The following is a 12030-nucleotide window of genomic DNA, read 5'->3' as shown; positions in this document are numbered from 1 at the left end:
AACCTGAATAAGTGAATAAGATGAATGTTAACCTGATTAAGAACAGGGTTTTTTTTTCTCCCCAGACTGAAAAAATATCACATCATGATACTCAAAGAACATTTTGCATATCTCAAAATATACATTACAATCAAGTTAGCGAGTATTGTCAGTGATATTCTACTTAAATTTAATGGGGAAAAAATCCAAAAATGGTGAAAAGTTAACAGCCTTCTGTTTTAGTTTATTTAAGAAAGAATGATTTATGCTGTAAAAATACTGATTAATTCAGCAACCCTCTTTTTGTCGTATTTTTTGTCATCACTCAGCTCTTTAACACTAGCTATCCATGCAGTAGAGTGAAAAAAATGAGCAGCTCCTCTGCTTTATAAATAGAAAAACTATTAAATAACATAATAATCTACAAAAGAAATAAACTGCTTGGTGTTAAAAATGAAGCCTGTAACAGTACTACAATACACATTATAATGTTTTAATATTAATCCTAAATCTTATAACCGAGATGAACCTAAAACTGCTCACCTGATAACACTTAGGTTGAAACTAATGGGAGAGCACTGCGGTTATTTAAGGAAATGTGCAAATATTTAACATGATAACGTATTATTTTTCTAAACTGTTTGACCAGAAATGAATATCAGTGGGATACGTTCAGTACGATACGTTATTCTTTTGCATTTTTGCCCCACAGGGTATCCAGCGCAGGATCACAGTGACTCTCATCCATGAGAAGGGCAGTGAGCTCCACTGGAAGGACGTCCGGGAGCTGGTGGTCGGTGAGTCCTTTAGATGGTATAATATGCAAATTAACAAAGTTCTGTAGATGTTTTGTTTATATAATGCTGGCTATTGTGATCCATTTAGGTTGGATCAGGAACAAGCCGGAGGTGGATGACACTGCAGCAGATGCTGTTCTCTCTCTTAACATTATCTCAGCCAAAAACATGAAGTCCTCCCATAACTCCAACAGGTATGATTCACAAGCCATCTCATCTCCACTTCATACATAATAATATATCTGATGTATTTATTATGTTCCAAGTGTCAGGCCTTATCATTTGAGCATTTCCCATGAGCAATGTTAATTTGTGATGGAGAATAGATTTCAGGGAACATAATGTACAGGTTCTTTTTCTTTTTCTTTTTTCCGTCTGAAATAAGTCAAGACAAATAAGACTTGTTTTAGAGCAACAGAGACACCTGGAGGACAAAATAGAAAATTGAACTCTAAAATAAACTTCCATGCATAATTTCTGTCTTATTGACTATAGGTTTGCATTTTGTTGCTTGCTGACATGACGTGACATTTCATATATCTGTCTAATTTCATTGCCGCTTTCATAGTTTCTTATCACTTCACCTTTTGTGTCTCTGTTTTTTTGTTCTTTTCTTGCTGCTGCCCATGCTGGACTCTTGCTGGGCTCTAATACAGGATTAGTATTGATAATGACATTCCTAGGTATCAACAACACTTGGGCATAAAGTACTTTCACTGTAAAGGGCTTTATGAAACAGACGCTAGTGACTATAGCAGTTATATGTAATCCTGTAGCACCAATAGAGTATAGTACTTTGTAGACTGTGTCGTTGTCATCTCACTGTTTTTAGTTTCTTTTCATTTACTTTAATCATGTTAAATATAAATTAATTAAAAGTAAAAAAAAAATAACTCTTCAGATTAGTTGCACTACATATCCAAAGGTAATAACCTTCAGGCTTTCGGAAGGTTTCCACAAACCTTTAGACCGTATCTGTGGAGATTTGGTGAAGCCAAAACGTTTCTCAATCATTGAACTGTTAATAACTTCAGTTTGATATAACAGACTTCAATTTAAAACTTTAATGATGCTCAAGTTGTGTAAAACACTTGGCACTACTTGACTCTGTAGTGTACTGTTATTAAAAATAAACATAAATCTACTGTTATTGAAGAAAACTAATAATCGTACTATCCGGATTGTGTCACTTTCTCATACATGTTCAGAAATAAGATGATTTCATATATTTAAAATGTAGTTCAGAGTTCTTTATAGGCCACATCACACCACATTATTTTCCTATAACAGAACATCAAGAAACTTATCATAGGTAATTATCATAGGTTATAAAGGAGACAGTATTTTTCCTGCTTGAGTCCATTTAGCTGTACAGATTTAAGGAGGTCAGGCGTTAAAATGCGCAGATTCCTCCAGACGGGCATAAGCTTGAGAATCGCACGCACGTCGCATACATGCTCGGTCTAAGTCCGTCTGCCTGTGCTCTCAATCCCAAGCATATGTGACATGACCTCATACACACTCTCTGTTTCTCTCTGTTTTAATAATCGAGCACATACTCACTCCCCAACAGCCAGTGACATTCACCCCATTACCATTTGTCTCATGGTGTAACATCATGGCTGTCAGTCTGCACCTTATCAACCTTTTTTTAAGCACCGAGAGCCTTTCTCACCTTCTGGTGCGAAATAATAGATGTGTCGGGCATATAACAAGAGCAACTCTCAGGAGTATTAGCAGGTGTTTCACTGCTGTATTAGAATATGTTGCTCTTGAGTAAATGCATCATCAATGTCCTGTTAGTGTAGCATTGTTAGTGACATTGCTCATTTTCCATTGCTTGGAGTTTTTTTTTTGTTTTTTTTTTAATATTCTGCACATAGCAGCAGATGCAGAGAAAATACAGTCCAGATTTCACAACTCCAGCCCTGGAGGCTCACTGCCCTTCCCTTAGACTCCTCTTACAGCCTTCTACAAGTATATCAGGTGTGATGAGAGACACTCAGGAACCTCTGAGGGCAGTGTGTGTTAAGGACTGAAACTGGAAACACTGGTGTGTGTCTGGTTATGGACTGATATTGTGATAGACCCACAAAGAAGGTTCTGACCCAGGCTGCTGATGTTGTGGTTGACTTGATATCCAGGCAAACAATACATGAAAGCATTTAGCTGTAAAAGCAACTCATGTGCCAGTAAAGAGACTTTTAAGGTTGCTTCTACTCTTATATATTATTTTTCCTATGAGGTTCTTTGGATCGCTAAGTGTGTCTGCTTATAGTGACCTGAAGAAGCCGTAAAGGTTATAGATTATGTATTTGGAGGTTCTCTGATAGGAAAACAACCTGCTTTAGTGTCATGTATAAAAGCTTTCAGGGTTTAATCTTATGGGCAAAACAAAGAATCCTAGGTTTAGAGACAACTGGTTCTGGGACTGCTTGTTGATTGGCTTTGAACTTCCCAGTGTCTGTTCATGATCATATTATAAAGTATTATATAGTAATATTATATTTTAAATGGCTCTCTTTAATCTGTGCTAAGGGGAAAAACTGTAGAATATTTCTGGGAGAAAAGGCAAAACGATTATTACTGTCATTTTATGCTTATTTTGACTAGTTAGTCTGTAGGTGTATTATCTATTTTGACTAGTTCATCGTTACAGACATAATACACAGTTTTGTGTTTGGGCTTTTTATCATTTGTATTGTCTAGAAAGCATTATTTTCCTATAGATTTTCAGAGACAAGCTTCATACCCAGGGCTAAGCAAAAGAGAGAGAGAGAGAGTGAGAGAGAGAATCAGCTTTCATATTCATGTCAGTGTTGCCCTGTGCTTTACATCTAAAGTTAAACCATATATTTTTGATATGAAAAATAATCTTATTGGAATATTTTGAAGATATTTGTTGATAAATTTGTATACCTGTTTAACAGAAATAGTTTAAAAGCCCATCTCTAAGAGATTACTAACTTGTATGTATGGCCTGCAAAAAACAACAGGCTCACTTGTGAAACATGTTGCAGAACAGTAGAAGCAACAGCATCATTGCAATACAGCAAATTAAGACATATCCACAGCGTGCATAGGTCTGACATAGTTCCTTATTTTCCTTCTCACATATGCCTGTCTTAATGTACCCAAGAAATATTTGCCTATTATGCCCCTTTTCCACCAAGGCAGTTTGAGTGCTGGTTCAGAGCAGGAGCCTAATTTATTCATTCATTCATTCATTCATTTTCTACCGCTTATCCGAACTACCTCGGGTCACGGGGAGCCTGTGCCTATCTCAGGCGTCGTCGGGCATCAAGGCAGGATACACCTTGGACGGAGTGCCAACCCATGCTAACCACTAAGCCACTGTGCTCCCCGAGCCTAATTTAAAATCAGTTATTTCTTTTCGACACCCAAAGCACCGGCTCTGAACCAGGAAAAGTGGTTCTTAAGTAGCATCAAAACATTGCTGGTCTAGACTTAAGAACTGCTTGAGTCAGGGGCTGCTTGCGGGGGTTACTGTGACCAACAATACAAAAAAGAACGTCGTTAGCGCCATTTTTTAAATCATTTTAAATCAGGATTCGCCACGTTTGGATTCCAGTGTAGGTTTGCAAAGCTGTAAGCATTAACAGTAAAGCAACATCCGGAATTGTTGATGTTGTGTTTGTGTTTGACGCTGCTTCGTTTACGTTGCTGTATAACGTTGTATACAGTGATGTAAGACTCGGCTCTGTGATGGCACTCTAGCCCAAGGCAAACCGGTTCTTAGAAGGCTTGCCAGTGGAACCAACTTCGAACCAGCACTAGCTCTGAACCAGCATCTGGTTCTTTCTGGTGGAAAGGGGGCATTAGTGATCTTATATTCTCCATTTTGTATAGAGTTGAAATCTTTTAGTGCATGCAGATGTTAGACTGGAAATCTTGACTTCTTTCGTCCCTCCTGTTCAGGACGTTTTACCGTTTTGAGGCTGTATGGGATAGCTCGCTGCACAACTCTCTCCTGCTCAACCGTGTCACTCCCTGCGGAGAAAAGATCTATATGACACTGTCTGCATACCTGGAGGTTAGATTAATCCTCTCACCATGCACTTGAAGCTATGCTATTCACTACAGTACTACAGTCTAAATGTTAGATTGGTTAAATATGGATGAAGCACCGTAATCCTGTATCCTTTTCCAGCTTGACCACTGCATCCAGCCTGCTATCATCACCAAAGATATCTGCATGGTGTTCTACTCCAGAGATGCTAAGATCTCTCCTCCACGCTCGCTGAGGAGCCTGTTTGGCAGCGGTTATTCTAAGAGTCCTGACTGGTGAGCTCCTTTGTAGATCATTAGAAATCTCTCTGCCCAGAATTCAGACACGGTTACATACGCACATGTGCATGTGGAATTCATAGCATGAAAATTGATTACACAAGACATTTTCTATAGGCCTATAAATACATACTTGAAGTTTTCATTGTGGCTCTTTTTCCCAGTATCATTAATTTCTTGAGCAGGTATCTGTCCAGCTAGAATTTGTCCAGAAATCTCTAGTGAAAAAAACATTTTCTCTTTTGATGCCAAAAATTCTGGCACTGCATACAGTGAAAAAAGTATTTTATTCATTTGAAATGACAATCAATATAGAACACCAAACTAAAAGCAAGTGGTGTTTGACTGGTTGAGGGTTCTAAGCTTTCTAAAAAGATTCTAAATTGTGCATTTTTTCAAAAATGTACTATTATATACATTCAATATCTGTTTTTGTGTATTGTAAATGCTCTTATGGTTAAAGAGTGTTCTACAGATTAACCAAATTTTACTCCACTATTCTGCTTACAGTAACAGAGTGACAGGGATCTATGAGCTCAGCCTGTGCAAGATGGCTGACACAGGAAGCCCAGGCAAGTTGTGTGTTTCTGACCTTCTTTTGTAGCTCCTGTCCATTTTGCTGTGAATGGAAAATACACATTCCAGGTTCTAGGAATAAAAACATGTGTGTGTGTGTGTGTGTGTGTGCACTTAAACAGGCATGCAGAGGCGAAGACGGAAAGTTCTGGACACTTCAGTGGCGTATGTGCGTGGAGAGGAGAACCTGGCTGGGTGGCGGCCCAGAGGAGACAGTCTGATCCTGGAGCACCAGTGGGAACTTGAGAAACTCGAACAGTTGCATGAGGTGAGACACAGAATTTTATTTCATTAGGCAAAATGATAAAACACAGTGTATTCCAAATTTGACATTAAACTGCAAAAATGTGAGAGAAAGAAAATAGATATTTTTGATATCGTTCACTCAGCAATGATGTGTTGAAAATGCTGGTCTAAGATTCTGTGTAAATATTCAACTAAGAACCATGTAGACAAAAGCTATTTGCTATTAGAGCAATTAATCCACAGTTCAGACATGAAACAAGCTACCAACTAGAGTATAAAACTACGCCGAGATATTGGCCTGCTACAGTTATAAAAGCGGAAAGCAAAATGTGTTTCTATCTTGGACATATAGTGGACAGCTATATCATGACCTTAGTCTAATCTACATATCTACTGTGTTTGTGCACGTGCAGGTGGAAAAGACACGTCATCTCCTGCTCCTGCGGGAGAAACTGGTAGAATCGGTTCCTCAAAAGTCTCTTGGCGATTGTCTCTCTCCAAGCTTGAGCAGCGGCACCTTGAGCACCTCGACCAGCATCTCCTCACAGATCTCCTCCACCACCGTCGAGAGCGCTATCACGCCCAGCGAGAGCAGTGGATACGATTCGACTGACATTGAGAGCCTAGTAGACCGTGAAAAGGAGTTGGCCACCAAGGTAACACACCCACAAGCAGCTAATTTAGACATTATTTGATTCATTAAATTTATTGTCATTTAACAATAACATTAATCGAAAAACTCTCTAGTTTATACAGCGATGTGCTTTATTTCAGTGCCTCCGCCTTTTGACTCACACATTTAACAGTGAATATAATCAGATGTGCAACAGTATCAGCGCCTGCCAGGTACAACTGATTCTTCAGTGAATGCTTTTGAAGCAGGTGATCTTTCAAGAGTGGTCCATTTTAAAGCTTATTTTCTGTTTTCCTTTCTATTAGCTGTCTGATATCTCACCCATGGGCCGAGATCCGTCAGTCACTAGTCTCAGCAGTGCCACCCTTACCCCGTCCTCTACCTGCCCCTCCCTGGCAGAGTCTCGCTGTTCAGACCAGAAGTAAGTTAATAAACTGCTCATCAGCCTGCACCCCTCCTCTCCTGGGTTAAACACTGGGTTAAACACATGTTTTTTCTGTTGGTGTCTGTAGATTAAAACACAGAGGTTACACATTAAGTCCTAAACTGTGGATTTCTTTCAGGACTCCTGAGCCCAACTCCCGTGCAACCAGCCCGTCATACTCTGACTATGAGAACTTCCCCATGGTGCCCAGCGTGGAGACGTCATACCTGGCTCGCGCTGGCAAACACGAGTTCCTCAACCTGGTGCCCGATATTGAGGAGATGAGGCCTGGGTCAGTCCTGTCACATGCTTTAACAGAGAACACAAACTGGCCGAACTGAAACTTGGTGTTTCATTTTAGTCGTGTTGGTAACAGGATTTCTACTGTATGTAGCACGTCTGTAGCGAATGATAATTCTGCACAATAATTTGCCCATGCTTCTCTGTGCTAAGAATACTTTATGTGCCATTCTATCAGCCTTTCTGCAACATATATTTGTACGATGTAATTTGTACAAATTCAAAATTAAGATCCCCTGGTTGCTTATATAGTTTAAAAATGAGCCACTTTCTTCTGTTTGTAGCTCTGTGGTGTCTAAGAAGGGATACCTGAGCTTCATGGAGCCGCGCTCGAACTCCTGGGTGAAGCACTTTGTGGTAGTACGCCGCCCGTACGTCTTCATCTACAACAGTGACAAGGACCCGGTGGAGCGAGGTGTCCTGAACCTGTCCACTGCGCAGGTGGAGTACAGCGAGGATCAGCAGGCCATGCTCAAGGTAAACACTCATCACTACTCGCTGCATAAATCGCCCCGCAAAAATGACGAGTCGATTAACTACTTGCTTACTCGTCATCTTTTAGACTCCCAACACGTTTGCCGTGTGCACTAAGCACAGAGGGATTCTGCTCCAGGCCAACCATGATAAAGACATGAACGACTGGCTGTATGCTTTTAACCCGCTGCTAGCAGGAACAATAAGGTACCTCAGTAACAATTCTCAGGAACAATAACAATTCTCAGGAACAATAAAGCAGTTTGTGTGTAAAGCAGTGTGTAAAGCAGTTTCTCAAGATAAAAATATTTCAAAGTAGTAAATGTGTGTTAATGTATGTTATTATATTATCTGTGTTTATATGATGGAAATGTGAATAATTCAAGCTTTCAGTATGTATGACACTTATCTAATATGATCTAATATTAATGTGTGGCAGTAATTCAATAAGCTGTGCATATCTCTTCTGTGTGTGTTGTATAGAATTGAAGTTCTGCTCTATTTAACTCCTGCTTATTAAAATTATGTCTTGTTCTTTTTTCTGCAGGTCCAAACTGGCGAGAAGACGCTCTGCTTTGCTGAAGGACTAAACAAGCTTCTCTGTTTGAAGAGATCGTGCTCTGTTTCTTCTCCCTAGCCTTCGAGTGTTAAAACTTTGTGATTCTTGATGGTTTTCTCTTGTATGTAGACCTGTGGCTTAAATCTCCACTCCAGCAAGTGAACTCTTGAGTTTCTGAACAACCCCCCACCCCACCCCACCCCTCGCTATTTTGTTTGTTTGGATCCTTTTCGTCTATTAAGTTTACGTTCTCTGCCATAGCAGAACCTTCTTCTAGTAGCATGTCGTAATAGTCTGTTTGTGTGTGCACGATTCTTCCGAGCAGTTCCTCTTCTCTATTTGAGTTATTCTTAGTCTGTAACGATTGTCTTTACCAGTGTTATCTGTTGAGTCAGGTCCGTTTTCTCCCGCATGGCCACAGCAGCAGTCCTCAGGATATGAGCAGTTTGCTTACAAAGCCTCACAGAGTACCACTGAACATAGCTGAAATACACTATATCACTTATCTGAAAAAGAAATACTTCTGTCATAGAAAATAATAGCTCGGTAGTCTTTACACTAGTGAGTAGATGTCCCAACACTGGAAGAAATGGAGACCTATAAGGGCATGAATTTTAAGTGTATGACTAAATCTGGGACCAATCAGCATTTACTAAGAGTATTACTATGGATCTGGATGAAGACTGCAGACTTCAGGTTTAGTTTCTGTGGTCCATCAAGCAGTGCTGCAGCACATTTGCTTAGCATTATTTTAATCGTGTGTAATAAAGGGATAACACACACCCATTTATAAAGGAGCATTACTACTTACCACTGGAGAATGGATGGACGGATTAAAGAGAACACTATTTCCTTGACGTTTATGCAGTTCATCTGCTCAGAATTTACTTCCGAAAATCAACTATTTAAAATAAGTCACAGAACAGAACAGACTGATACGACGAGACAAATGAGATGAATGTCAGTTGTAAATACTTTTAAGGATTCCTGCGCTTTCACACTAGTCATTTTGAAACAAGAGACATTCCTTTCACGCTGTCGTCCACACGATCTTTTATTTATAACGAGATCGCAGCAGTTATTTTAGCCAGGCGGATTTGATGTCCGCAGGAGTGTGGTACTGATATTGGAGCTTAGTTAAATAATGATACAATGGTGGTAAAGTAGACTCTTTGCTCTCCACCAGAAAATAGCTCCTGATCATGTTGACCTTGAACCTATGAATTTAACCTTGATAACTAATTCCTGTACTTATCTTAACTTATTTTTCTCTAATGCTGCTTGTTTTCTATATCATTAACCTAAATCTGAATAGACTAAAGCAGGTTGTTGTAAGAAGGGCTTTTTTTTTTCCCTCCCTTCTTCTTTCTCTTCAAATTTTTTTTTTTTGTTTTTTTTTTTTTTTGTTTTTTTTTTTTTGTTTTTCCCCCTTCCCCAGTTTTCCAACTGATAGTTTTTTGCACATAGACACAAACACAAGCGGATCACTGAAGTAGATTTCGGTCCCACTGTTTGAAGGATTAAATATTTTGCAGTGTACCACATAGAAAATGGATAGAATTTGCTCTGTTTATGTTTGATGCAGTTAGTGTTAGAGAGACATAACTGATTAGGCTTTCATGCTTTGCCTTGCATTAATGGATGGTTTTGGCAAGGAGATATACGTGACTTTGCGCACAGATAGCCTCTGGCCAGCCAACCAGCCGGTTATTGTGCTTCATGTAATCTCTGAAGCTAATGCAGACATTTAGCATAGTCAAATTCTGCCTTTCCAATGATGCAAAGTCTATTGATGACTCTGATGATTCTTTTAGCCGTAAGGTCATGTGAAAGCAAAATGGCCAAGATCATGATCCTGTTCTGAGGTCAGCCAACCTGAGAAACAGAAATGTGATGAGAAAAGACATCTGCTTAAAATGTTATTAGACCTATGTATATTTCAATTAAAATTTTAAGGGGAAATGGTTTTGTCATGCCATCATTTCATCAGAATTTCAGTGTTGAAGGACAATGTGGTGTAATCAGTTGCAAGAGCATATGAGCAATTTGCACAAATCTTGACAGAGCAAAGAGGTTTCCTTTTGAGAGACTGTATAGACCTAGACAGGCATCATCTGTTTTCTGTTTTTGCAGTGTATATATTAATTTGCAGTTCTTTGCACATTTAAGAGGTGATAAATAACAGATCAAATAAAGCCTGAAGTGGATTTCTGGTGTTTACTCAAATGAATAAAATAGGATAAGATCGGATCGAATTATGTGGTGTGTTACAGTTGGGAGTGGATTTTGAATGTACCTCTGGGGTGGCACTGACAAATATTTACTAACTGCATTGGTGTAAGGACAAAAGGGAAAACATTTATTTATTTTTTATTTTTTTTTTATTTTTTGGAAACTGCCAGCTTGATTCACTGTAGTGCTTCTTGTTGCTTTCATTTGGTTGGGCCACTCCTACAAACCCAATTTGAGTTCAGTTGTGTACTTCAGAGTTATGATGATGCGGGGAGGGATACTGTTTAGATTTATTTTCTAAATATCAGGGACTATATTTTTAGAGGTATTCCAGAATTAATCACTACTCATGCATATACTATTTAATGTTTGTTTTTCGTATTGCATTTTCCCATGCTGCCTTCAGAACCACTCTGGTATACACTCCCTCTCAGAAGCCTCCTTTTATTAACCTCCCACTCGTTTTTGTTGAAAGACAACAAGCTAAACTAAGGCGTTAACACTGTACATTATTTGTCAGATTGGCTTCATTTTCATACTTATTTTGTAAATATTACATGTTGTATGGAGCTTGAATTAAAATGTAAATATGTCTCCTGTATTTGTAATACTTATAATCCATTCGCTGTATAGCCTAGATGTGTAATGCAGATATCTTAATTCTGTGTATGGTAATCTTGCACCATTGATCTGTTTAGTGAATGAGGTAACAATAAAGTCCATCCAGCGCATTAGCAGAGGAAACTTCACCTGTCTCTTTCTTTTAAAGTTTTAGTAATCAAACGGTTGGCTGCAAACACATGACCATTTTGCTTGCTTGCGTGCATCACGTTCACTGTAGTTGTTAACTTTTCTATATTTAAACCAAATATGTTTCAGGGCTTACCTGATGTCAGGCTTTTTACTTGTCAGGCAAAGAACACATCTAACCATCAATGCATTAACTACGTACGTGATATACTTAGAAGGGAAACAAACTGGTTTATGCAACATGTAAAATATAAGAATATGTGCATCATTTTAGATTATTAACCAATCTAAAAATGTACCCATGTAAATGAGCTGGCAGCTTAACTAAAATTGGTGATTTTCAAACTATGAGAAGGTGCCACTGAAGCTTGTTCAAATATAATACTGGATTGAGGAGGTGTTTTCAACTACACTGTCTGGGATTTATTTCCATCTTGTTCAACGCCAGCTTTGCCTTTATCATATGAGGTAGGTAGGTTGGAGCCGAGGGAACACTATAAAAAACAAACAAAAAAAACGTGTCTGATACAGTGTCCTACTGCCAAGTCCTATAAACTAGTTATTTATAAAATGTATGTACAAAGTTTTTATTGATCTTGACATATGCAAAAATCTTTCTCAAGAATTCTTGGTTAACAATTTTAGCTGGAAAACGCCCTGTTCACCAGAGGACCAACATGAAGACCAACATAAGGTGTGAAAATAGATTTTTATTCTAAGCGTATAGAGTAATAAATAAGGAATATAGGCT

At 38.7% G+C, this 12030-nt stretch overlaps 1 protein-coding gene across 5 annotated transcripts in view; it reads left to right on the top strand.

Annotated features, from left to right (window-relative positions):
• The window catches only part of kif1b (kinesin family member 1B), an 81057-nt gene extending 69794 nt beyond the window's left edge, over positions 1-11263 (top strand). For all 5 annotated transcript variants that reach the window (XM_060893700.1, XM_060893698.1, XM_060893703.1 and 2 more), the window contains 13 exons: positions 692-776; positions 865-970; positions 4716-4830; positions 4948-5081; positions 5595-5656; positions 5783-5928; positions 6320-6562; positions 6681-6752; positions 6846-6961; positions 7104-7256; positions 7549-7741; positions 7827-7945; positions 8286-11263. In XM_060893700.1, the coding sequence (XP_060749683.1) occupies positions 692-776; positions 865-970; positions 4716-4830; positions 4948-5081; positions 5595-5656; positions 5783-5928; positions 6320-6562; positions 6681-6752; positions 6846-6961; positions 7104-7256; positions 7549-7741; positions 7827-7945; positions 8286-8328 (1587 nt within the window). In that variant the 3' untranslated portion in view covers positions 8329-11263. The remainder of the gene's footprint in view (positions 1-691; positions 777-864; positions 971-4715; positions 4831-4947; positions 5082-5594; positions 5657-5782; positions 5929-6319; positions 6563-6680; positions 6753-6845; positions 6962-7103; positions 7257-7548; positions 7742-7826; positions 7946-8285) is intronic.
• Positions 11264-12030: the final 767 nt, after the last annotated feature.

Source organism: Tachysurus vachellii, chromosome 19 (assembly GCF_030014155.1).
Source record: "Tachysurus vachellii isolate PV-2020 chromosome 19, HZAU_Pvac_v1, whole genome shotgun sequence".
NCBI lineage: Eukaryota > Metazoa > Chordata > Actinopteri > Siluriformes > Bagridae > Tachysurus > Tachysurus vachellii.
Note: the sequence above shows the minus strand (reverse complement) of the source record. Positions and strands in the feature narration are given on the sequence as shown.